The following is a 26,696-nucleotide window of genomic DNA, read 5'->3' as shown; positions in this document are numbered from 1 at the left end:
CTATTTTATTCTCTTATTGTTATAATGGCTGTGTTACTATTTTACCGTTTTTTCCCTCTTCTTTCTCAAGAGGGACCTCGGCCTCTCTCGGAAGAATCTTCAGGTTTCTCTTTTTGGTTGCTCGTGCTCGCTGGTATGAACCAGTAAGAATCATGTTGAAACCATTTGCCTTGCTCTGGGTTTATTACCTCTTTGATAATTGAAGATTGCAGTCATTTCCAGTCGATCAAGTTCGACTGCTCTCTACTCGTAAAGGGGTTTCAAATGGGTGTAGCCGTTGTCTTCTTATTCGTTCTTTTGCTAGGGGAGTTTTGTTTATTTATTAGAATCCATCCATCTATTATTCTGTTGCCTGTTTACTAGAGTTGTCGTTGTTCTTGTGGTCTTATATATCCTTAGCAACTAAGCAAAAGTTTGTCTATCCAATGCCTGAGTCATCTTTTGAAGGAAAAAAACAAGATTCCATCTATATCATGTTTCAGAAAGAAGCTTCTGGTAAAATGGAATCTGATCCCAAGTTCTTAGTGTTTCTAATTGAAAATTTATATTCTAAAAAAAGTTAAAAATATTTATCTTGGAAAATATATTTGAAAGAAAGCTTCAATCTATAATATTATCAGTGCGTTATTAAGAAATTACATGAAAATTTTCTTATAGCTATTAGTATATTTTTCAAGGAGATATGTAAAAAAATTTAATCACTATAGTACATTTTACTAATCTTATCTGATAATTTTTTAGTAAAATAAAATGTCAAAATATAATATAATATTTTTAATATAAAAACAAATTTATCAAGTTAAATCAATAATTCCACTCTACATATTGTCCCACATTATTACAAAGACAGATAGCTAATTCTGTTTGTTCATTTCTCATTCTAGGATAAACTAGGATCCTTGAAGCGGTAGATACCAACCCATCGTCTATTCGTCTAATCTGGCTAATGTGGGATAGTAAGTTATAATGTAATAGGATTTCCCATACCAAGTTCAGCAGGCCACAGCCTCTCAAGAATCAAAGAATAAGCTGTGAAAAGGACCCTTTTTTCTAAATTTAAAAAAAAATAAAAATTCCAAGGCTCTACGTAATTGAACAGGTAATACCCTAATTTTCTAATTACCTTAATTTTATAATGTTATCAATTAGGAAATCTTTCTAGTCATCACCTTGTCCTGGCTCTTCAAATGCTGGCAGCCAAATCACTTCTAGGAACTAGGCAGTTGATTCACAATTACTACATGGAACAGCTTGGGCTTCTCCCACATTCTACACTTTCATCACCAGATGTTATTTCTTATGCCAGATGCCTCCTCGATCCAATCAGCCAGAATAGTTATCAAATTATGTACTTTCTAATCTTCTAATGAAAATCAAATTCGTGAATGTTTATGATAAATTAAACACAATCACCTCTCAAGAAAGGAACACCTCAGTTAAGACTTAACCGCTTATCTCCTTCTAACAGCTGGATTTGGGGGTCGAGCTACTGCCTGCTGCTGTTGGGATCCTTGTTGCCCAGCCGGCTCTTCATTGTTCATTGCTTGAGTGAAGGCATTCATGACAATAAGTCCAAGCGGGATCATGTACATCCACTAAAAATTACCCAAAGAAAAAGGAAAGAAAAGAAAGATCGTTAAGGTTTTCCATAACACGGATAAATAAATCAGATAGATAAATTTCAGTTAGCAGGAACACAAGAAACATTAACAGTATAAAAGTACTCACATATTTAGACCAAAAAGACCTTTCTAGAGGCTTGACTCCTTCACCTTCTCCATCCTCCCCACCTAGAAGTTCGTCCATAAAAGCTGGAGTTCTGCAAGCAACAAGACAAGATCTACAAATCAACTGCTGATAGTGAAACAATAATTAAAAATATAAGATAAGACATACAGTAGTTTAACCTTCTTCTGTACCTATTTGGCAGCAACTTTACTGGACAGGAGCCTTAAAAAATGTTGGTAGCACTGAATGTAAACAAGCTTATTGGGTGGGAATATTAAATTAGTGGTGAAAATCATTAAAAGAAATTTCAAACCTTTATTTATTTATTTATTTTTATTTTTTTTGGGTGGGGATTATCTCATTTCAGCATCTTCTCTAGGTTTGGAGCAAATAAAGATCTTAATAGTTCATAGAATCTGATCAAATTGGGTAACCACTTCAGCATCAAGCTGATTCCTGCAGAATCAACTGATCCAAGTGGATTCCTACTTAAAAGTCAGATTAATGAACTATTTCCAGGAAAACACTCAAGCAACAGAAGCTACCAATCCAATTCGACTGATGTGAAATCAGATACAAAACTGAATCCCGCAATTTTGTCAGAAATGAAGTACAGATAAGAAAACATAGGTAAGGAACATTTTAATTTTTTTCATAACACCATTTATGTTTGAATCATAATGTTATTATCTTTCATGAATAATATAAAAAGATATATTATCTTTCATGTGCCATGGCATTCTTAAAGGACAGTTCTCTTCTCACTTTTCAGAATAACCTATGGCACATGATTGCACAGCAGCCATCATCAATAGACTCCAGATGGCAAAAAAAAAAAAAAAAAAAAAATAATATCGGCCAAAATTATTCCTAAAAACACAGAGAAAAGATAGTTCAAAATTGTTACCTTGGTGCCTGATCACCATTCTTCAGGACTGTATATGAGTTAAAAGCCCACTTTGTTGGCTGCAATGTTGAATTGAATTAGTGGTCTACCAATTACAAGGATAATATTGGAAAAAATATGTCCACGTGTTTTTCCACAGTGTTCTCTTTCTCTTTCTATTCTCCATACAAATTGGTGGCACTAGAACTTCAGGTATAGGTGTAACATAATTCATGCATTTGACTTACAAATTTTAGCCCCCGTGGATACTGACAAGCACTGGCAGAACCATAATTAACAGCCAAAATGTTCACACCTTCCTGCCAGAAATAAGCATAAAAATCTTATCATTTTAAAGAAACGCAGGTCATGAATTTAAGAATATAGTTCCTACATAGTTGAAACGCTCGATCAGATATTTGTACAACATGACAACATAGTTTGTCTTCCTAGTAACAAGGAGCTTCCCTCAATTCAGATAGTAGAAATTCATTAACTTCCTTGACATTTATAAAAGTTACCAGCTTCAGAGACCCAAGATACACTGCTGCTCACATACAAAATTTCCTGTGAGTTGATTCAAAGTTTTAGGACAGTGTATATGCAAAGACGTAACTACCTTGTGTCAAATGCTTATAAATTAAGGATGTAGAAATTAGTGAGATCCTCGATACATCCACAATGATAATGCACATCTGAAAGATTTTTCCCAAAATCTACCACTTAAGAAGAGAGGGTCCAATTAGCAGCCCAGGTATTGCTTTCCTCTTTTCTCTTTCAATTAGAGTTGTACATATCAGTTGGCCATTCTTGTAACAGATATTAGTGAATGTTGAAGTACAATACAGCAATTTGGAAGCACACACTGTATCTAATTCCACAGATGCAAGTAATAATATATGTGGCAGAATAATGATGTTTTACCCACACATCCATCAATAGAGCACTTTAAACAATTAATTTTCCATCCAAGGTATAAAGAAATATGCATGTAGCTCACTTAAAAAAGTTTTTTTATCAAAATTTCTTCTTTTGTCCTTCTCTTTCATTTGACATGGATGTAAACTAAAATAGAAAGTGAATTGGAAATGAACATGGCCCCCTAATATTAATGCCAGATGCACGAGATGACACGCTTCACTTCTTTCCTGCAGCTATTAGAGCATTTAACAAGCTTCTTGAGGCAATTGCATCATACTTCTATTATGACAATTGAAAGGTTCAACTAAGCAGAATTAATAGTTCCAAGTTGTTCCTTGCTTTCTCTATTCTACCCTGCTGAATTGCATCACAATTTTCAGTAACAGTTAGAGTATGTATACTCAATGTCATTTGCCTTAAAAAAAAGTTATTTCACAATAAATATCCAAAAGCATAGATACAAAAATAACAGAAAAAAAGATAACATTCATGAAAGTTATAATTATGAGCTTTGTAAAAAATACAGGGTGAGAATCTGAAGTTACCGTGTGGATAATAAAATGCTCATCCAAACTTTCTTGCACAAGACATCTCTGAAATAACAAAATGATAAGTAACCTCATCCACTAATATTTCCAGTAAAATGATAAGTAACCTAACTTTTCCACATTGTCAGAATAATTTGCAACATATAACAAAGCAACATCTAAATTTTATGGTTTCCCTAATAGTGCCAAACAGTGAAGGTACAATGGGAGATGTTTACATGACTATCTAGCAACCCATTGAGAATGTGCTTCATGCTGTGGGTTTATCTTTGTTTTTTCTAGTTTGGAGATGACATTTTTCTCACTGTTATAAAATAAAAAGAATAGCACTTTAAGCATCAATGGCACTGACTTACTGCTTTAACTGATGATACAACAAAATCTTTGCCAGGAGGATTCAATACATTTGATGGTATTCTTATTCTGTAAAACTCGTCATCTCTCAGCAGCTTCTGCAGCAAGTAAGATATATGTATGAAAGGCATTTGCAAGAATGGGCCTCCAAGTAAATGAAACTGAAGCAGAGGGGCAAGAAGTTACTTTGAACTTTTCCTTATCTTCTTCGGTGAAAGTGTCTCTAGCAAATCGAAGCTTTGTGATTGTCTGTTCAGGAAAAAAAATCTCAGTTCATCTCTAGTTTTAGAGTATTCATTTAGAAATAAAGGAGAGTAACAATACAAAATGACTACTAGCCTCACAAAGAGGTAGGATTTAATATCGAAAAATGTAATTTTGAAGTTGAAGGAAGGCAGCAACTAGAGCAGAGATTGAAGGTAAGAGCATAAATGCAGTTTCCAGTATGACATAAAGGCTATCTTTTTTACAAGGAATCATAAGAGAGAGGGAAACGTGCATGAAACTAGTCACAAGAAATCAGCTGATCTCTCTTTGTCTAGGTAAATCTCCACAATACCTATAAAATATTAAAAACTAAGGAAACTTTTAATTCAAGAAGAAGAAGCAAACTTAGTTTAACAAGCAAGGATAGAAAAAATAAATGACAGCAAGAAGCTAGTCCATAAGCCACAGATAAGCAAAAGGAAATAAGTTAAATCAGAAATAGCCTCAAGGGAGTAAAGAGCTACAACCATGAAAGCACTCTCACAACAAAATAATCAAAAAGTACATCATCGGCTACAAATTCAACTCATTGCAGGCTTAAAGGAATACAGGACGAAAACAATAAAAAATGACAACACTGCTGCAATCAGAGTCTAATAATCCCACCACCAGACAACCATAAAAAGTAACTCAACTAAAACGACCTAAAATCAAAATTCTGCGAGAAATCGCTCCAAGTCCATCATAATCAATATCCAAAAACATGAGCTTCAACCAAAAGCTTACCCGTCCGCCATGATGCGGGGTCTTGAGGCGAGCAGAAAAGGTTCCGGCCGGCGAGAATTCAGATTCTCCAAACGCATGCTCGAGAGAGAACTGCAGCTTGGAATCGGGAGACGACGAGTCCGGATCGGATTTCTTCCGTGTAGACGATGTTCTTACAGGCTGCAGGAACTCGAGGTCTGGATCCGACTTTCGACCGACGGACACGAACTCATCGTCGTCTTGGAGTAGCTCATCTGACTTAAAAGCAGAGGCGGAGAAGATCAGGGAAGCGAATATGAAGGGTAAGAGAGGACTCGCCATGCTCGCGGTCGAGGTTCAGTTCAGCAGATGATCGGTGACCCAACTCGAAAGAGCGACGAGAACGCCAATGGCTTAGACCTGAGGGAACGAATTTTCGATTATTCCAGTTCTTGTAGTGACCAGAAAGTCCGACGAACCGGGATTGTGGTCCTCGCTAGCATGATGTTTCGGCCGGCTAGTCGACCCGCGACTCGGCAGTATGGACACGGAATTGGCACGGTGTTGGATGGATGACTCAGACTCGCCCTTCTATTTCTTGGGGAGTCCTGATCTAATTTGGGCAATCAATCAAACTGAGTTTCCCGGTGTGGCCAAGGTGTTTCCGAGTAGGGGTGGTAAACCATTCGAAAAAAAACTCAGCTCAGTTTAGTTTTTACTTAAAGCTCGATTAGAGCTTAAATATAATAAGTCAAACTCGAGATTTTTCAAGATCAGCTTGTTAGCTCATGAATCAACTCATTAGTATAGATTTTTTTATGAAAATACTATTTACTCTAATTGCTACTTGATAGTTGCTCTTATTTACCTCAAAGTTAAAAGATAATTGATCATTCAACTGTTTTGGGTCCCTCGACATCTAATATTATTGTTTGTTGATGGAATAAACATTATTGATGGATGTGTTTGCTCTTTTTTTTTAGTTCTATTAAGTAAGTTATTATACATTGGTATGTTCCATTGTAAAGTCTTAAACTCCTTTGTGATACTTTGCTATTCAATAGTACCAAGTCATCATAATATTCTCTTTAATTGTTTTTATAAAAAAAAATTATTTTTGAAGTTTTAAATATAAGTTAGAGTTCGAACTCTAGTTCAAACTCAATTAAAAATTTTGGGCTTCAGATCGATTCCAATTTTAGGCTCGAGATTGAGCTCAAGTTCAAAGTATTCAGATTAAGCCAACTTCGAACATATGTATGTTCGAACTTGGATCGGCTTGATGCCACCCCTAGTTCCCAATCGGGTCAAAACACTAAAATGTTAGTCTTAATTTTTAGAAAGGAGAAGAGTCTGAGCTCAATATTGCAAAAGCCAGAGAAAGTTATCAAATCAGTGGGTTAATAGGTTCTAGTTCAAACCCTATTGAACCACGGTAGAAGTGAGAACTTTTAATGCCCATATGCATGGGTGGCTTCAGTTCTGATGCCAGGGATGCCGTTGCTTTTCATTTTTTGTCTCTCCCCTTTTGAAAGCTTTCTGGTTTTCTATTATTTGATCATACAATCATCGGATAATGGACAGCCAAAATGGCAAAATTTTCAAATTTCTGAAATTATTCTGAAAAATTTCAGCACTTGATTGACAACAAACTCCTGGCACTGTCCATTCTTTATTCTGTTCTGGGTCCTTGATATCACAAGCCTGGAAGAGGGAAAGGGAGTGTCTCGCAGTGAAGACTATTTTGAGCATTAGTGTGCAGTTGAGGGATCCTTCATCATCTGGGATATAAATGCAATTACGTGTGGCAGATTTACAAGTTAGGAACTGCAGGGTTCCTTAGAGGAAGACGAGCTGGTAGGTCATGTTCATGATTTGTATTGTTCTTGGCCAAAACAAAAAAAAAAAAAAACCAATAATATGATTGTTGAAAAATAAGAACAGGGTTCAACTTCAAGTTCATGTGATTACATGCTTTATTGACTCGAACCTGTTAGTGCACGCACCTTCGCCTCGCTCTCGGACTCCCATCGTGCTTCAGCCTCTCGGTCGCGGCCTGCAACAACGCTACTCTTCCCCTCCGACCTTCCTCCCCTCTAGCTTCTACCTCTCTTTTTCCCCCTTCTCTCGCTTCTCACTCTCTTTTCCCCTAAAAATTCTCCCGATTTCCTTCGATTTTTCCTAATTTTTCCATTCAGCACTCCTCAACCATGTTCTATTTCCTCTCAAATTGATTAAATCGGCTACATGAATCAACTCAAGTTTAGAATCCCACCAGCCAGTGATTTTTTTCAGAATATTATACTTAGAGATGTCGGTTTCCTTCTGTTTAACAGTGAGAAATCACTTTCATGTTCTCCTATTCTACATGAAACTTCTGCAATTGAAATCAACTAGAGTTTGTCTCTTGTTCTATTTTAACAATCGTGAAAGATTTTAATGTGAAATCTGGATTGTCCTACAGGTCTCTCTAGTGTAAAAAACATACATGATATTACTATCCTAGGTCAATATGACACCTCTTGGGTTGGCGGTAAAACCTAGTTGCTGGTTAACTAGACTTGGTTATTTTATTAAATTAGCCTTCCTAGTGTTGGTTTGAAATTGAAACCATTATCGTTCTAACTTCTTTACTTTTGGGTGTATTCATTAATTTTATTACTATATTAAATTAGTAATTTAAGACTAGTAATTAAAATATTATTAAAATAAACATTTGATCAATCATTTTATTTTTTATAATTAATTAAACTAATGTTTTTTATTTTTTGTAAATATATTATTAATTAATACTACGTAAAAATCTATCTTGTGTTACTGATAAAATAATTTTTTTTAATTTTTTAATTACTGTATTAAATTGGTGATTTAAGAGTGGTAATTCAAATATTGTTAAAGTTAACATTTGATCAATTATTTTTGTTTAATTATTCCTTTTTTTGTGTTAAAATATATCTTATGTTATTAATAAATTAATAATTTTTTTATTATATTCATTTTTGTTATTTTTTATAATTAATTAGTGCACAATTAATTATCACATGTAATTATATTAATGTATAATAAACTGTAATCATTAATTTATATAATATCTTATTTAATTAATTAGTATATTTTAATATTTTAATTCTACATTAAATTACTTATTAGTGTAGTAACCATGTTTGTTTTGGTTACTTATTAGTGTAGTAACCATATTTTCAATGCCTAGAACGTATTTCAACAGTTCCAAGTCTTTAGTTTGAAAATATGCAGATAAATAAGATTTGGTATCCTCTACGCCAAAATTATCACTCCCAAATAATATAATGTCGTCTACATAAACCAAAAACCCACAATTCCAAAGGACCTCTTTCATCACAAACAAAGAGTGATCACGATGATTCCTCAAGAACTCCATAGTTACCACAACCTAACTGAATTTTTCAAACCAAACACGTAGACTCTGCTTCTGCTCATAAATCGCTTTCTTAAGTCTGCATACTTTATGTGTTTACCCCTGAGTAACATATCTTGGAGGTTGCTCCATATATATCTCTTCTTCTGATCACCATTATAAGAAGGCATTTTTTTATGTCCAATTAATGTAGGGATGTTAAGCACTTAGCCAATACCACCCAAAAGACCGGCCTAGTAGTTAGCGGAAAGCCAAACACTTAACCCAAGATCATAACATCACACACCCCTTGGAGAAAGAGTTTGCCCTCAAGCTCTTACGAGCTGACGCTCAACAAGTTCCTCCATTACGAGTCGACATCCACAGCCACTCTAGCAACACCGCTAGGTCACCCCCTTCGGGATTCGAACTCGCAACATAATTAGTGGCTCTGATACCAAATGTTAAGCACCTAGCCAATACTACCCAAAAAATCGGTCTAGTAGGTAGCAAAAAGCCAGACACTTAACCCGGGATCATAACAAGGGACCACCCTTGATTCACTGCATCTAAGAGCAAAATAGGGACAGACGATAAACGAGCAATAGGCGAGAATGTTTCAAACATATCAATACCCAAGGTTTCACTATACCCATTCGCAACCAGTCGAGCTTTATACCGTTCAATAAAACCATTTGTATTATACTTTATAGTATAAACCCAGTAGCAACCAACAACTTTGGCCCCATATGGTAGATCACACAGTTGCCAAGTGTCTCGACCTATCAAAATATCCATTTCAACATCCATAACTTACTTCCAATGAGGACACGAAACGGTCTCCTACATTGAAGAAGGGATAATGTAAGTATAAATGGACAAAACAAAATTTTTATAGGAGTAAAATAAGGAACAAAAAACATGTACTGAGATAATGGTTAACGCATACCTTCACCTTTCCTGACATCCTTCCTGAGTACAATAGGAAGATGTACATCATTACCTCCAAGATCTTGAGACGAAGTAGAGTCATGGTTCAGTGAGAGAGTCGATGGTGATACTTTTTTCTAGTGTTTATAAACACTAATGATTTCTCAATAGTGACAACTCGTGACGGTCCAATAGGGTCACCAAATTGAAAAGGGATATTTGGTGCCGGTTCAAGTGAGACAACAGGATCAAAAAGTAAAGACACAGATGAAAAGAATTGTACATCCTCAAATAAAGTAACATCAGCATATACAAATATTTTTCTAGTGGAGAGGCAAAAATATTTGTACCCTTTCTGTGTACGAGATTACCCGAAAAATGCACACTTAACTGCTCAGAGAGATAACTTATCCCTAGAAGACCCAAATACATGAACAAAATAGACACATCCAAACACACGAGGAGAAATAGCAAATAATAGTGCGGACGGCAAAAGAACCTGCATAGGAATTTTTCCTTCTAACATAGACGAAGGCATTCTATTAACCAATAAATAGATTTTAAGAACAGTATCACCCCAATAAGGTTTGGGCACATGCATATTTATCATCATTGTCCTATCTACCTCCGATAAATGTTAATTCTTACGTTCAACTATGTCATTTTGCTGTAGGGTAAAGACACACGATGTTTTATGAATAATTCCATGTTCTTCACAAAAGACTTGGAATTTATGACTTCTCATGAACTCGAGGTCATTATCAGTACACAGGATATGAAATGAAGTAGCAAACTGATTTTTTATTTCATTGAAGAAAAATTTGAATACATCAAAAGCCTCAAATTTTTCCTTAAGAAGGTAAATCCAAGTACACCTACTAAAATCATAAAAAAAGGAAATAAAACACTTATGACTAAACTAACTATTCACCGGACAAAAACCCCAGATGTTTGAGTATACAATCTCAAATAGATGGACGGTTTTATGAGATGATACTAGAAACGAACTTTTGTGATGTTTGCCCAGTTCACACGACTCGCACTGAAAAAAAGAACTAGATGAAAAGTCTGGAATACCTAGAGTCAGTTTTGCTGCAGATGGATGACCTAGCCACAAATACCACTGTAGAAGAGAATATGTGCTATGTAATGCCTGAATACTATTATGTCGATGGTTCTCTAGGTAGTATGGCCCATCTCTCTCACGAGTTGAACCAATCGTCTGCCTCGTCGTGAGATCCTAAAAAATATAATGAGTAGGATAAAATGTGAGTGAATAACTCATTGACTCGGTTAGCTGACTAACCGATAACAAATTAGAGGAAACTTGGGAATAAAAAGCGCTGACTGAGGAAACAAAAATGAAGCAGGAGTAACATTGCCTACTCCTTGAACAGGAAAAGTAGAACCATCTACAAGATTAACATGTTTGACACACAGAGACTCTTTTAAATAGGAAAACAATGACAACATATCTGACTTATGTCAGGAGACTCCTGAGTCAAGAACCCAGGATGGTGACAAGTGAACATGATAAGCTGTCATACTTGAGTCAACACTAGTAGGGATTTCATCTAAAGCTAACACCTAAATAACATCAAATCCAACACCTAAATCATCTATTTTTGTTGCAAAAGACAGTTGATTTTAGCGTTTTCTCAACTCAATTGATCTTCTGCCATATGTCAAGGAATGCACTATAATATTTTGTAACAGTTTGATTTCCTCTTTTCAACCCAAAAAAAAAATTGTATACAGCTCATAAACTCGAGAGAAATTACTATCCTGTGCATATAAAGATTTTAGAGACATCCACATAGCCTTTGATGTCTCACAGTTCATCACTTGATTTCTAAGAGTAAAATCAATCCTATTGACAATCTAGGTGATAACTTAACTGTCTTATGCCTCCCAATCATCATTTGGAGGCACTGGAAGATCATCTCAAATAAACTTCAACTTCTTTCTACCTTTAAACATTTTGACAAATTTAGCCCAATTAACATAATTAGGCCCTATCAATTTTTCTGAAGTAATCATGATGGTATCCTTTCCATCAAACCCAGAATTTACTCTAATCAGAGTATAAACTTCTCCTACCTTTGCCATAATACTGATATTTGATCACAAACTAACCAATTTATGCTTCCAAACAATTTCCAGATTTATCACCAAGGTGGACCCCACTTACAAAATTAGGGTTAGGGCACATAAACAGGATATGTGCACTTTAACAATCTAATAACCAACAATTCACAGCTATTTCAACCAATATCATGTAAAAGTAGTAGCAATTAGGGTTGAGATCATCAATTGGGTTTAGGCATCCAACACTGGGTTGGGTGACGCAGATATCAAAAAACCAAATTAGGAACCCAATTAGGGTAATCAAATTGTAGAGAATCCTTCAATGATTCATAACGACGAGTAATCATAAGGTTATGGTAAAGAAAAAAAAATTTAACTTTGATGAACCAGCATCAAAACCGTGTAGTTTTTCTCCTTCCAGCAGGTCGTCCTCTTAAAAAAGGCAAGAATTTGCAATAGCATCTGATACCATGTAAACTTTCAGATTTGGGTGAAGGAAGAAGAGAAAATTGTGAGAAAAAAGGAAAAAGGAAAAGATGAAATGTCTAAAGAGCCTGAAAGGCTTAATTAGTAACTGTGCACGAATACCCAGACTTGTTAAATGGGTGTTTTGAGTTACAAATTACAAAAATAGCCCTACACACTTAATAAACCTTAATCTCCTTACCCTAACTACACATTAAAAATTTAACCACTCATATAATTTTACATATAGAACAAGATTACATAAAGAAAATTAACCATAAAATAAAAAATAACCAAAATACCCTTGGATGTATTTTCTAACATAAAAACTGATCCAATTTCAACTGTTTACCCCCTCATGTCTCCACTCCAGGAGAAGTTCATCTAATGTCTGAGGCTCAAAACATTCACATTCCCAGATACGATATGGGCACCTACCAAAACATATGACACCAAAATGATAAGGAAGTAAACTAACATTTGGATAACCCAACAGAAAGAAAGAAAATTGATAAAAATAAAATAAAAGCTACTACACATTTATCAATAACATGGAAGCTTCGATCTTACATAAGGCATGTATATGACAAATGACATCAATAATCGCTTCTAAAATACAATTTCAAACCCGCGGAAGCTTTTTGATTTTCATGCCAATCTAAATTTCACTATTTATGAACCTCTACAAGAAGTGCTCCCAATATTGTTTTGATACCCTCCTGACAAACTTCGACATCTAGAGCTCGACTGGCATAAACTGTGCTGAACTAGCGGACAGATGATCGGAGATAAAGTTTTTAAAATGGGTAGAAGTGAGAGATGAAATACTCCGAAGTAACTCGGATTAAAAATCTGGGATCTTCGACGTTATTGATTTGAGTGATACGGAGAATAATCTATGCACGATTGTTTCAAGGAATTGCCGCCGGAGAATAATCTTTCTCCGGGCGAGCTCTGAGCCTCTGGCCGGAAAACTCTAAATTCCGAATTCCATATTATTTGTTAATTCTGAGCTGTGACTACTTGGTTCTCTTCGATTCCGTGCAGTAATCAAAACTCTACAAGTTTGATTTTCATGATTAATTAACGCGCACGTAGCGTGAGAACGATAAATCTCATTATATACGGCGTCTTTGTCACCTCCTCTCTCGACTGATCCGCACGCATCAAAAATGGATTAATCAAAGGCGGCACCCTGGTTTTTTTAGCATCTGTAGTAGACACTCCCTCTCTAGATTTCAGGTTATAGAATACCAATTCTTCGATCTTTAAGGTACTAAAGAACTTCTGTTAAAGAAAGTTAAAAATAAAAAAAGAATAAAATCAAGCTTAAGACTTTCTTTAAGCACATGAACTGAAATATATAGGAGTTTGATGCAATTTTAAATTTAAATAATATGAAGAGAAAATGGAAAGTATAAACAGATTTGAAGTTTTTCTCTTTAAATGGGTAAAATCATAAATGTTAACCCAATTTTTTTTTGTCAGAGGTTAGGTATGATGTTAATATAGCTCAAATCTTAGTAATCTACGAGTTTGGGTGTCTATTTATAAGTTTTCTAGTCAAATTAGCCATTTTTTTACCGTTTACAAAAACATGCAAAAAAATGTTGATCGATCAACCATATATAACAACTATATTTTGTATGTTCTATAGGGCTATTGATCAATCAATGAGTTTTCAACCTTTCAAAAAGTTCATTGATCGATCAACCCATTTTGATTGATCGATCGTGCTTTATAGAACTGGTTATGCAGAGTTGAGTATGATCGATCATGGTTTACAACATTTTCCTGGTAACATTCTATAAGTTCAATCATACAACGAGGGGGCGATCAACCATACTTTATAACATTTTCTTGACCGCATACTATATGATTGATCATGTTTGAGGCAATGATCGATCATGCTTTATAAGTTACGTCAGATTATGTTTTGGATGATCAATTAAGCCCATATAGGTTAATTAATTATTTAATTAGATAAAGTTGATTACTTATCCAACTAATCATATGCTAATTTGATCAATTATTCAAACAAACCCAGATAAAATTGATTTGTTAAAGTTAGATCATACGTTCAAAAAGACCAAATAAATTATCAAAATATGACAATTTGGTCAAATTTGATTTGTCATCATTGCCACGTCAATGCCACCTCATCAGAACGGTAACCTGTAATATAAGTTGAAGCAACATGCTATTTTTCGTATTTTCCAAAATCCAATAAATAATAATTGTTTGGATTTACGAATATTCTAAAATAAGGATAGCTCGTTTTCGGAATCGGAGTCATTAGTCGGACCCCGACAAGACCGGGGACCAGAGTCCTCCTTTCTTTCTCCAGGTCGACTTCCGGTCTGGTTTTAGATTCAAATCTGATCAATCAGGAGTCCTGTTTCTTGGAGCTCCACTGAGTCGAAACTCTCAGATACCCCGTCCGTAAATTTTTCTGGTTGGAACATTTCATTTTCATTTTCATTTTCCACTTTTGTCTGCTCTTTCCCAAATCAATTTGTGACAATTTCTTTCCTGTTTTTTCTTTCCCCCTTTTTTATCAAGAGAAACGGAGCTATCACCCTTCGAAACACATCGCCTTCTATGTGCCTTTCTCATTCCCTCTCTTGAAAGAAACAGAAAGCACAAGTACTGCAAGTCTTGCCAGCCGAGCGTTTCAAGATTCTGAAAGAAGGGGAGTATCCGGATTTGCTTGTTACTTGTCCGCATTCTGATCTCTGGTCTATTAGTTCAGTGGGATTCCAGTTACGGCCGACTTTACAAGGAAAGGACGCACCGAGCTGACGAATTCGTAGAAAGGTTCGTAGCTCCGTTTTTGGAGCTTTCTCTTCCTTTTTCATTCTGGCTTTTTTGACTTATTTTGTCACGTCCGTTGCTTTGTTCACTTTGGTTGTTTGTTCGAATTGGAGATTTTAGCTTGTTCGATCAGTCGGTGGTGGATTTTGCATTTGAGATCGAATTTTTCTTTTCTTTTCTTTTCTTTGATGGGTTATAATGTTATTTGATTGTTTACTTAGCCTCAAGCATTGGGTGTACTCTGAAGGATTTGCAGTGCTTTTTTTTTTCTTTGCGCTTTATCTTACAAAGTTCAAATACTGTTAACTTTAGTCAATTGTGATGTGCAAGTGTAATCGGTTCCGTTTATGGGTTACTTGCTTATATATTAATTGTTTAAATATGAACAATTAAAAGGAAACAAGTTTTTATTCTTTCCTGTGTAAATTTCTGTTTCTTGCGCCATCTTGGACTAGAAATTCTCAAATCGAATTTTGACAGCTGAAGTAGGCATCAGGCAAAAGTTTGTGCCTGCATCAATAATCATGATCATGTCGATGATCAAATTAATATGATACTACCAGTCTTTCTGACTTTTTTAAAGAGTCAGTAAAGCACAAAAAAGAGTAGCTTTTTCACTTGGTAAGAGTTTGAAGAAAGTCCGGGTAGTCAGAAACATCATATAAGCTTTTGGTTGACTCTGAGCAAGTAAGACAGTCGAATTGATTTCCCTTTTAACGGAAAATTTTCTCCTCTCCCTTTCCTTGTTAACCAGCTTCATTCAGTACTTGTAATGTTGGAAATTTAGTTTATTTTGATTTTAGATTTTCTCATTCCCGCCAATAGAAACAGTAGAATGGTAAGCCTTTTTCTAATATCACTATTTACTTTTTTTAGGTTTAAGCATCTTAAATAGAAACTCAAAATTGCAACTTGGTATGGTGACTGCAATTTATGAGAACTTTGTCTTGTGTATGCTAATATTTTTACTTAGACAAACAGTTTGTGTATGCTCATGTTTTGCCAGTAAGATGTATTGGCATACTTGATGCTTATTTTAAAAGTAGAAAATAATTCCACCATACTTGATTGATGCCAAAGCTGAAAATCATTTTCAGCCTCTACTTTCAGTGCTTGAAACTGAGGTATGTACAGAAAGGATGGACCTTTTCTCTGGAACTAAGAATACCTGTACTCTTTAATTGTTCGACTTTGGCTCAATTAACATTAGGGGTTCTAGTGTGAGGTCTTGGGTTTAAGTCCGACAAGAGGAATGTGGTGTAGTTTGCATGCATAACCAACATTCGAAGAAATAAAATAATAATAATAATAATAATTGTGAGACTTTAAAATTTCTAAGTTATCTGGTATTATTTCCTGACTTTGCTTAATAAAGTACTATTTCATGACTTTTTAACCTGCACTCTCATTGGTTAGTGGTTTATAAACTTGTAGCTAAACTTGTGGCTAGAATATTAATAGATTAGGTGTAACCTAATGTTGTATATATAAATTTGTCAGTGTTGATTTTCAGGACTCCATGAATTTAGTTCATGGAGAAAAAGGGAGAGAAATCTATTGGGAGAAAACTGGAGGAAGAAGGGATATGGACTTGATTCCTAACCCTCCACCTAAAGCTCTATTTATAGATTAATGAAACTACTATATTACAATAATACCCTTGAACTTAGGGTTTAGGGTTTTAACCTTGGAACTTTAGCTTAATTACATTAATGTCATCTCTATGAGATGACCCTTTATTTACCATTCTGCCATCAATGTGGGCCTATGGGCCTTCTCCTTGATCTATGGACCTTGAGTCTGTCTTCTATATCTCTTAGATGCATGGGTCTTCCTTGATCTTATAGGCTTGGGCCCATCTTCTAATACACTTGGATATGTGAGTCTTCCTTGGTCGTGTGGGTTTGGGCCCTGTCTTCCAACACTCCCCCTCAAGCTGGGGATGAGAGAACAACATGAACTCCCAGATTGCTGCAAATGATGTATAAAATCTTTTTTGTATAGGGTTTAGGGTTTGGGGCAACACTCCCCCTCACGCTGGTGCTCTCGTTCATTAGGCCCAGCTAGTATAATATTAGTGAGAGTAAATCACTCCTAGCCGCTAAGACATTGCTCTGAAGTGTCCACCTCCACCACTGTGTCCCTCCATAGGACAACGACTCTCAAATGGTAGAGTAATATATGATATTAATGGGGGGAAAGTAACATAAATATAATAATAAGTTCCTCCGTCATGGACTTCCAACCACAAAAAAATTGATATTTTTTACGGGAATGAAGTTCCTCCGTCATGAACTCCCAACCATAAAAAATTGATATTTTTTACGGGGATGAAGTTCCTCCGTCATAAACTCCCAACCACAAATAAATTTGATATTTTTTTCGGGGATGAAGTTCCTCTGTCATGACTCCCAACCACAAAAATTTGATATTTTTTACGAGGATGAAGTTCCTCCGTCATGGACTCCCAACCACAAATAAATTTGATATTTTTTACGGGGATGAAGTTCCTCTGTCATGGACTCCCAACCACAAATAACTTTGATATTTTTTACGGGGATGAAGTTCCTCCATCATGGACTCCCAACCACAAAAATTTGATATTTTTAACGGGGACATAAATAAATAATGGTACGAGGCTACCTCTTCTTCAATAATAATGTCTCATCAAAAGAGACAAAATAGCAGCAGCTGAAATGGGCTTAGTCCCATTTAACATGACCCAAAATAATCCTTGAAAAATGACCCATGAAATAATCCAATGCACATATCTGTTCTAAATAATGTGCTGACCAAGGAATAATATGTCAATGCTTCAAAAATAATAATCCAGCCAGAGAAAAAATTTACCTGAGTCGTACCAAATCTTGGGCACGTATACCAAGGCAGAAAATAAGTGGCCCGAGTCAGGTTGACCAGTACCCGAGTTGACCCAGTTTGGAACAGAAGTCACGTTCGGTTGGAAAGCTGCTGAGTCAACTCGGTTCGGGTTGCGGTAGAACTCATGTGCTGAACCGGAGCTCAAATAAATCAAGTTTCCTAACTTAGGAAACTTGATATATCTACAGTATCGTCTTCCTCCCGCACCGAACAGCTCGAAAGGAAACTTTCCGAATAACAGAAACTTTCGGACTGAGAATCCTGCAGTAGTAGTCGGAAACAAAAAAAAAAAAAAAAAACGGAACTAATATTTGAATTTCTGAGTGCAAAAAACTGGTTGTAGACAATGATTCGCCTTATTTTATCAGCCATTGTCGTAGTGTTCCGTTTATTATTTTTCAATCCTGATTATGTGGTCATAATAACAGTAATTTTTGTTTTCAAAACTTGGAATGTATTGGACATATTTCATTGGTTAATCTTATTAATGGGCCACATTTAACTCCATTAATGCAATTGCTTGTTGTGGTTGCTCACGATAAACCTTTAATATTAGTTTTATAATTAGCTTTTATTTTTCATATATGTTGGCTAATCAAGGAAAAATGCGCCATACTGCTAAATGAATTGTCGATGCATCTGAATTTGTTTGCCATTTGCATATGATATTGCTTACCTAATTATGTTACAAACTTGAAAACTAAACAGAGAGAAATCTGTAGATTCCAAGGTTCATTGCAAACTGGGTGTTAAATGCATTAACTAGAGAAATAAATTTAGGTCATTTGGTGTACTAGCATGATTTCACTCACTTTTCTTACTGTTATGTTAATTTTTTTTATTGGCCAGATTTTCTGCATGGCTAGTATTGATGCGAACAGTGAGCACCAGTGGATCGAGAGAGTGAAATCTGGGGGTGCTGTTCCTCTCCTTGAACCAGACAATTGTTCAAATGGGTGGGCAACCCCGTCTGGAGATATATTCAAGGTCAGAGGTCCTGAGTATTTATCAACCAAAGTAAAAATTCCTGGAGGTGAGTATCTCCTGAAGCCTCTTGGATTTGACTGGATTAGAGGTCCAGCAAAAATCTGTGAGATACTAAACAACCCAAATAGCCGAGTGAAGAAAACCATGGATGATGAATTAGCTGCAGGCAATAAGCCTTTCATCTGGGCTTTCAATTTACAACTCCCCAGTAAGGATAACTACAGTGCTATAGCATATTTTGTGGCCCTCAATCCTATTCCTGAAGGGTCATTAATGGATCAATTTGTGAACGGGGGTGATTCATTTCGAAATTCAAGGCTTAAATTGATAGCAAACATAGTGAAGGGACCATGGATTGTGAGAAAAGCAGTTGGAGAGCAGGCCATCTGTATCCTTGGCAGAGCCGTTTCTTGCAATTATTTCACTGGAGAGAACTATACAGAAGTTGATGTGGATATTGGATCTTCTATGATGGCTAGTGCAATTGTTCATTTAGCGTTTGGGTACGTTACTACTCTGACTGTGGACCTAGCTTTTGTTATCGAGAGCCAGACTGATCAAGAATTCCCTGAGAGGATTCTTGGAGCTGTGAGGTTCTCAGAACTGGACCCTGCCTCTGCGAAGACAATTGAACCACCACCATGTGGTGAAAATGCTGGAAACATTCAGTCATCTTTACCAACACGACTTTGGAAGTCAATTGGGCAAGGTTTCACCCACCTTCTACATACAGGTAGTCAAGATGGATCCCAGTCTGTCCCAATATATGTAAATGGCAGGGAACATGAAGGCGAGAACAACGATCGAATGGAAAAGTAGTGAGTGTTGGTTCATGGCCTATTATCTCACTTCAAGTCTCTGCTGTCTTTACCTTCTTTCTGCGTCAATTGTGAATGATCTGATAATGTTCTCGTGTCTGGAGCCAAGGAAGATTTCAACCGTCTGAAAACTGTGGCATTTGCAGAATCATTAGCTCCGCAGTTCTACTTTAGCCAGATTACCAATTACAAAGATATATTGATTTCGGGGTGGTGGGGCTCGCTGCTTTAATTTCACAGTTCTCGTCCATATTGATTCACATTTGTTGCTCTGTTTGGGAATTGGGTTGCCTTCATTCATCTTCTAGGGAGTCCAGATTATTCTTCTCTTTCCGTAGAATCATTTGTTGTTATCTGTGAAGTCTCTCTACTCTGTAAATTGATGTAAAACTAAACTTGCATATTTATTTTGTACTTTTACAAGAAGCATATTGGAGAGAGCTTATTGGATTGTGACTAATGTTGCGTGTTACACATTACAACAGAGCATTACAGACACTACATGTCACATAGATTGAATTTGAGCCACATTGGTTGGGTCTCTTAACACCAAGACGGCATGCAGAAACCTTTCTGAAGACGAGCACTTGTTCTGTAGCAAATATGCAAAAAAATACTCAGTGCTTACTCAGTTGACAAGATAGAAAATCAGGATTTTGAAGGAGATAACTTTCTCTTTCGGTATGGTTGGTTACTCCTAGATTATACTGTAGTATGAAATGATACTTCAACATCCCCTCTCTTGTTTTGGAATTCAGACAAACGGGATCTGTGGGAGACAGCAGCAACTTACGGAAAAAGGGACTTGCCTATGCCCTGAAGCATATCAATACCTATTGGAGATGAAGAAAAAATAAATAATTTTGCGAGTTTAACAACCTTATCCAAGGAGAAGCTACCATTTCAGGTGCATTAAGGGTGGGCACAACTTAGGTTTGAGTTGGGTTTTTGAAAGCTCATCCCGACATAAACCTATAAAATCTAAAAATCTAACTCTAACCCCACTTTGTCACGGGTATCTGTAAAAACAGGTTTTTGTGGAGAAGGGTTTTTTTAAGTCAAGTTAACAAGGTAGGGATGAAAAAACAATAAATTATAAAATGAAGTAAAACCTACATTAATTTGTTTTAAGTCTATGTATATCAATTAAATTAAAGTTAACAACAAAAATACTAAAAGAGTTCCCTTTCCCATATCTGCACACAGTTTTTTTCCCTCACCCCATTCCCCACCTATGAGGTTAGGGCTAAAGCATCACTTCTAAAATTGGGTTGTGCTCCCCTTTTAACCCAACCACCTGAGGTACATAGTCCTGCAGTCCATGCTTCAGATTCCTGCAAGGTCAGTGAGAATACAATTTCAAGTGGGACTGATAAGTAAAGCAGCTCAAGATTCAGATTGCACAATCTGAAACAATTACACAGCAAGATAAGCTTACCAGAACATCTAGTGAGACCAATCAAGAAAGGTTATGAAAGAGGATTCCAAAAATAATTCGGACTGACAGTGGTCAGATTCCATGTTTCCGATGGGGACACTCCCGGGTAAATATAGAATGCTACAATGCTTTATACATACATGTCAGACAGAACCTCAGTTTATCTTATTAGATGCCAAAATACATTTGACTGAGAATCTGAAAGTACAAAACGTGTGGCTTGGAAGCTGGTATGACGTGGTTGGTCCGAGGAATTTCCTGTCTCTCAAATATAAGTCATAGTTTCTGCCATATGCCATCTCATAATTACCAAAAGTCATTTGTCACAGAGGAACCTGTTCAGGGATCTCCATGGAATCACAGAAAGAGAATACCTTCAAATATGAAAAGTCATTTGGTCAAGTTCCAAAATGGAGAATCCACCATAAGATAATACCACTGTGAGATAAATCTGTAGACAACCTTTTGTTCAAAAAAATATGGCACAAGCTTAATTTAAGAACTAGACAAGTTCCGCCCCTTCAAATGGGAGGGCATTCATCTGTAAAGTTCTACTATTTCCTGTAGCAATAAAGCCCACAGTAGGAAGTGAAGAATCAGTAACAGCCTCAATTTCAATGAAACTCAAGTCAAAAGCTCCTGTACGCTTCAAACTGAACAAGAACACCACAACGATCCATCCGAGCATTGAAATTGCCCAGTAATTGTTCATCCCATGTACTAAACCCCATGCAATGGAATACCCGACAATAATTCCAGACAAATGACCAATAAAACTTGCTTGTGGAACAATTATGGACGTGAAGACAAGAGATTCAAAAGGAGCAAAACTAATTGGTAGAGAAAGAAATCCAAAAAGATCCAACTTTGAAGAGGGCTGCTTAACAGAAAGAATTGTCATCCATCCAAATACGACACATGAATAACCAACCGCTGTCACTCTTTGGAAATACTCAAGCTTGAACTTCCGAATTAGAATATGATAAATTCCCAAAACTAGCAACCCAGATAACACTACCAAAATAAGTGTGTAATGGAGATAGAATGCAACTCCAAGACCCATGTGGCTCAACTGCTCTACCACTCCAAGACTCCAAAGAGCACTCATATTGAAAACCAAATGAAGCACACTGATGTGAGAGAATGCTGAGGTGATGATTCTCCAAAGATGTCCTTGGACAGCGGTTTCGTAGCTTAATCCCACATGAGCATAGCCAATGTTTTTCTTCTGTATGTAGAACCAAACTGCACAGCAGATTCCTATGATGGTGCTTGTTGCAGGTTTTTGTACAATTTCAACAAATAATGGTTTCCCCATTGTTTTTCCTTTCAATTTGTTATCAAGCAAGCAACAGCTTACAATTGAAAATCTTAAATAGGGCGTGCGGTTAGTTTCAACCTGACTTCTGTCAACTAAATTTTACCTCCCCTCCACAATGACTTCTAAATGCCACAGATTCACATAAACTGCAGCAATTGAGCTTCCTTATTTTTAAATCAAAACTCAACAAATTGTCTTAAATATCCATCAAAAGCTATCAATGTTTATATTGACGTCAATGTTTATTTGGATCATGCGTCATTGCCTTTCAGTCAGATCTGCAAAGAATAGTAACACGAAAGTTAAAACCGTAGGTTCTTTAAAATCGCTAAACACACGCCGTACCTAAAAATTATTCTAAGAAAACTGACACCAATATAGAAAAACACTGTAAGGTGGAACTAGATCGTACTTTCAAAGTGGTTTCAACGAATATCAGATTTGCGGTGACAAGACGTTACCAATATGAAGTCCCACTTTCCATCTTTTTATTAAATTGTATGAACAGAATGTTGTGAAAATAAAATAAAATTAAAAGTAAACCAGAAAAAGGGGTAAAAAAAAGCCCTTACAAACAGGCACCTACTAATTTAGCATTTTACATTTTACTCTCTTTCCCAAGCATGTTCCTTTCGTAAACATGCTTCACGCAAAGGCAATCGCAACATACTCGATAAATGCAAGAAATGCGTCGAGACCACAGATCCTGGGAAATTTGAAAGAAATCAAATTGGCAAAGCAGCCGGAATAAAAACCGGGATAGTAAACAATGAGCTTGCCATTCTAGGGTTTCGAAGATTGAAAAAAGTTAAGAAGAAAAAGATCGAAGGAATTTAAGAGAGATATGCGCACCTTTTCTGAATTCTCGATTACCCTAGACTTCGGGTTCTTCGTGGGGCGTGCAGGCGAAGGACCTCGTGTCTTCCTCGAACTGCTGTGAGCTGGAGCGAGTAGCTTGTAATTCAAGAGTTCCTTATTTCTGTTACACCTCCAATGTTAACCTTCAAAAAGTTCTCTCCTGTCGTCCCTTGAAGATGACCTCAAACCTAAAACAGACCGACTTTGGCTTGTTTGGTAGCTTTAGTCCACAGGCATCGACCATGGTCCTTATAGACCTATGGTCCGGTGCACCTTCAAGGAACCTGTTGAGAGAGACTGAATTTTCTGAAGCATCATGTCACATCAAGGGACCAATGACGCTCAGTGTGACAAGGGTTAACATATATTCATATTGCCAATACATGTCTATTAAGACAAATGTACCAGATTTTAAAGGTGCAAATACAGTCTTGAAAGATGATACATGTGTAATATAATATGACATAAGATGCATATTGGAATATTGTGTCATATTTCAGGTATAATAATATTGTACCAGATATTGATAGATGTTACACTATTTGTGATACTATTAGTTTCCAAATACAATAATTTGTATCCCTTGTTTTTCAATTTTGAAAATTTAACTGATATGAGGTTGTACAGTATTATCTTTTTTTTACTTTTAAATTTAATGAGAATTGAGGAACAAATAAGACATCGATAAGGGAAAGTGAGGGTGTAGCAAAGGAGGATCTCTTCCCAAGAACTTTGGTTTAGGATCCATAAGTTATGGTAACAAATTTGTCTAGTAAATATGGAGGCATGGAATGTAATAGACTCTTATTACCTGTACGATGCTCGGAGGTCCTTGAGTCAATGATTTAGGATGAAGAGGAGGAAGTAACAAAGATCAGACTTGATGTAGTCATGGCAGTAGCAGTAGTAGAAGATGTAGGAGAATATACCATCAAGGTCTTCATTCTTTGTAATAATTCATAATCATTATCTGTAATAATCTTCTACTTTTTTGTAACTTGAATTTTTATTCATTTTCTCATTGCTATTAACCGAGGTCTGGTTGGTAGTAACCCAATCTGGTTTGCCATGAAGCTTCCAACAAGTGTCCACAAGATGATTCAGTCCACCACAGTGAATACAAGTCCAATTATTTGTCCTCAAAGGACTAGAGCCAGTTATACCACCTCATGCTAGGCTTCCTCTATAATTTCTACCGCGTCCTCTAGAGGTAGAATTTGTAGCCCTATTACCTGAGTACATAGCAGATGATACCTCAGTCTGAGAGGTAGAAGAGGGGAATGGTATCCTAAGTAGTGTGATACTTATGTCTTCAAAGGATGAAAGAGCGAAGGAGCTGAGAAGTTGAGTTTTGGCCACCTCAAGATATGGCTTGATATTAGACAAGCAAATAGCAACTACTAAGGTCTCACACTGCTTTTCTTGAACTGAGATGTCGGTGGAGTAAGGCTATGTTAGGAATTAGACGCCCTAATTTGAAACTAAAGAGAGCAATAATAATTACAGAAAAAGAAAAAACCAGCGCAAAAAACACAAGATTTATTCAGGTTCGCCTCAAGGTGAGACTATGTCTTATCTTCCGCCGTTGCAGTAATTCACTATACAGATGAAATAGTTTACAAGAGAAATTGCACACACTCAAGTGTTTTTCTCTAACCTCTCTTAGACGCAACTGATGACCTCCTCGATGATTAATCCTAACAACATCGTCCCCAAATAGTTTACAAGAGAAATCGTACCAACTCAACGTAAGATATTAATTAGGTTCCACAAACTTTATAGGCTGAGCAATTTTGCACTCTTGAATTAGTCCTCTAAATTGAGCCAAGTATTCATGTAGATTTCCCCCTTGCTTTGTACTGATCATGTTTTGGAACACATCATATAACTTTTGTAAGTTTTTTGTACTAGAGTACAACTTAACACATGTTTCCCAAATATGTTTTGCAATCTCAAGGTGAACAACATTGTTGGCTACATGCTCCTCCATGCCATTAATTAACTAACTAATGACCAAGGCGTCTTTCGTCAGTTATTTAACATAATAACTATCTTCTTCATCAACCGGCAGAGCTGGTTTGGTTAGATGTACTAAGAGGGAGGGGTGGCTTCGAACCAAGCCGGTTCGCTAGCCACTCGAGCTCGGCTCAGTTCCGGCTCGATTCGATTAGTTTTATATCGAGCTCGAGCCGAGCTCGAGCTCAAAAATAGGTTCGTTTAGATTAACGAGCCGAACCCGAGTAGAGCCAAGTTCGGCTCGTCGGTTCGCGAACCAACTAGTTTTAACGAGTGGCGATTCGGGAATCGGGGGAGTTCTAAAAAAAAATTCAGGACAGAGAGTCCCGTCTCTTCCCTTACGTCCTACCCGTATGGAACCCATACTTCTCTGCCATTTCCTGCCATTTCCATGTTGTTTCAGCATGATTTTCTCGCAAAAATCACTGTCCGTCGGCGGGTATTCATGGGAAACGGGGGATTTTGGTCTTCAAATGCCTCGTTCTCCCTCTCCCTCTCTGATTCCTCAATCTCTGTCAAAGACTTCGATTTTTTCGTCTTCCTCTGCGATTTCTTCCTCTTCTATTTTCTTCCTCTTCGATTTCTTCATCCGAAGTTCTTCCTCGCCGACGAACGAAAGCCACGGTCCGACGGGAGGTAAGATTTTTATTTAATGTTTTTTTTTTTGCGTCGCCGACCTAACCCTACAAAATCTCTAAATCTCGCTTCGTTTCAACAGTGATCCTTCATTCTTTGAAAGGTTTTGGAGATATCCCCGAACGGCAAAAACTCTCTATTTCTGTAAGTGTTGATTTTTTTTTTTTCATTTTTATCTTCTGTATGTTTTCTTCCTCTGCGATTTCGGAGTTGATTTTTTTTTTCATTTTTATCTTTTGTATGTTTTCTTCCTCTGCAATTTCGGTGTTGATTTTTTTTTCATTTTTATCTTTTGTATGTTTTCTTCCTTTGCAATTTTGGTGTTGATTTTTTTTTCATTTTTATCTTTTGTATGTTTTTTTCCTCTGTGATTTTAGTGTTGATATTTTTTTTCATTTTTATCTTCTATAACTCTAGTTAGCTTTTGGTTGACAGGACTCTGGGGTTCATTGTATATGTTCCAAATAAAGTTAAATACATCGTTTTAATCATTTTTTTACCTTTTTTCCTCAATCAATAAGTTTATCTCGTACCGTTTTCTATCATGTGGTTTTTTTTTAAGCACGAAGAGAATTTAGCAGACCATGTAGTTAATTATTATCTTATTACTCACAGGCCTAAACTTTGACCTTCCAATTTCCATCTATATTGCTATCAGTGGCATTGGTTTTAAATGCATAA

General features: G+C 36.3%; 3 protein-coding genes across 5 annotated transcripts; 1 reads left to right on the top strand and 2 right to left on the bottom strand.

Annotated features, from left to right (window-relative positions):
• Positions 1-1,267: 1,267 nt before the first annotated feature.
• LOC137958650 (uncharacterized) lies at positions 1,268-5,798 on the bottom strand. The gene is made up of 8 exons (XM_068805733.1): positions 5,431-5,798; positions 4,624-4,686; positions 4,440-4,535; positions 4,081-4,128; positions 2,863-2,934; positions 2,636-2,694; positions 1,729-1,819; positions 1,268-1,595 (listed from the first exon to the last, which is right to left on the bottom strand). Exons 1-8 carry the CDS (start codon positions 5,728-5,730, stop codon positions 1,452-1,454), a joined length of 873 nt encoding a protein of 290 aa, XP_068661834.1. The 5' UTR covers positions 5,731-5,798; the 3' UTR covers positions 1,268-1,451.
• An 8,836-nt stretch (positions 5,799-14,634) lies between these two features.
• LOC137958640 (protein ENHANCED DISEASE RESISTANCE 2-like) lies at positions 14,635-20,220 on the top strand. Its single transcript, XM_068805721.1, has 3 exons — positions 14,635-14,702; positions 14,810-15,064; positions 18,791-20,220. The coding sequence occupies exon 3, from the start codon at positions 18,800-18,802 to the stop codon at positions 19,745-19,747; it is 948 nt and encodes a 315-aa protein (XP_068661822.1). The 5' UTR covers positions 14,635-14,702; positions 14,810-15,064; positions 18,791-18,799; the 3' UTR covers positions 19,748-20,220.
• A 662-nt stretch (positions 20,221-20,882) lies between these two features.
• On the bottom strand, positions 20,883-23,566 carry LOC137958625 (RHOMBOID-like protein 13). 3 transcript variants are annotated; one of them, XM_068805713.1, is made up of 3 exons: positions 23,358-23,566; positions 21,647-22,783; positions 20,883-21,558 (listed from the first exon to the last, which is right to left on the bottom strand). In XM_068805713.1, exon 2 carries the CDS (start codon positions 22,500-22,502, stop codon positions 21,687-21,689), a length of 816 nt encoding a protein of 271 aa, XP_068661814.1. In that variant the 5' UTR covers positions 22,503-22,783; positions 23,358-23,566; the 3' UTR covers positions 20,883-21,558; positions 21,647-21,686. The 3 variants fall into 3 exon arrangements, 2 of the variants coding, with proteins under 2 accessions (XP_068661814.1, XP_068661801.1); XR_011114001.1 differs by having other exon boundaries at positions 20,885-21,080; positions 21,185-22,783; XM_068805700.1 differs by having other exon boundaries at positions 20,883-22,783.
• Between the last annotated feature and the right edge of the window lie 3,130 nt (positions 23,567-26,696).

Source organism: Aristolochia californica, unplaced genomic scaffold (genome assembly GCF_029961685.1).
Source record: "Aristolochia californica isolate CCGP_79_NKW_82.1479 unplaced genomic scaffold, dmAriCali1.0.hap1 SCAF_1, whole genome shotgun sequence".
Classification (NCBI taxonomy): Eukaryota; Viridiplantae; Streptophyta; class Magnoliopsida; order Piperales; family Aristolochiaceae; genus Aristolochia; species Aristolochia californica.
The sequence above is the reverse complement of the archived record's forward strand: the minus strand, read 5'-3'. Positions and strand labels throughout refer to the sequence as shown.

Coding starts and splice junctions, on each gene's coding strand:
- LOC137958650 (XM_068805733.1), bottom strand. CDS start 5,730: ATGGCGAGTCCTCTCTTACCCTTCATATTCGCTTCCCTGATCTTCTCC. Junction 4,129..4,439: donor TTGTATCATCAGTTAAAGCA/GTAAGTCAGTGC, acceptor TTGTTATTTCAG/AGATGTCTTGTGCAAGAAAG. Junction 1,820..2,635: donor AATGGTGATCAGGCACCAAG/GTAACAATTTTG, acceptor TGTTGCTTGCAG/AACTCCAGCTTTTATGGACG.
- LOC137958640 (XM_068805721.1), top strand. CDS start 18,800: ATGGCTAGTATTGATGCGAACAGTGAGCACCAGTGGATCGAGAGAGTG.
- LOC137958625 (XM_068805700.1), bottom strand. CDS start 22,502: ATGGGGAAACCATTATTTGTTGAAATTGTACAAAAACCTGCAACAAGC.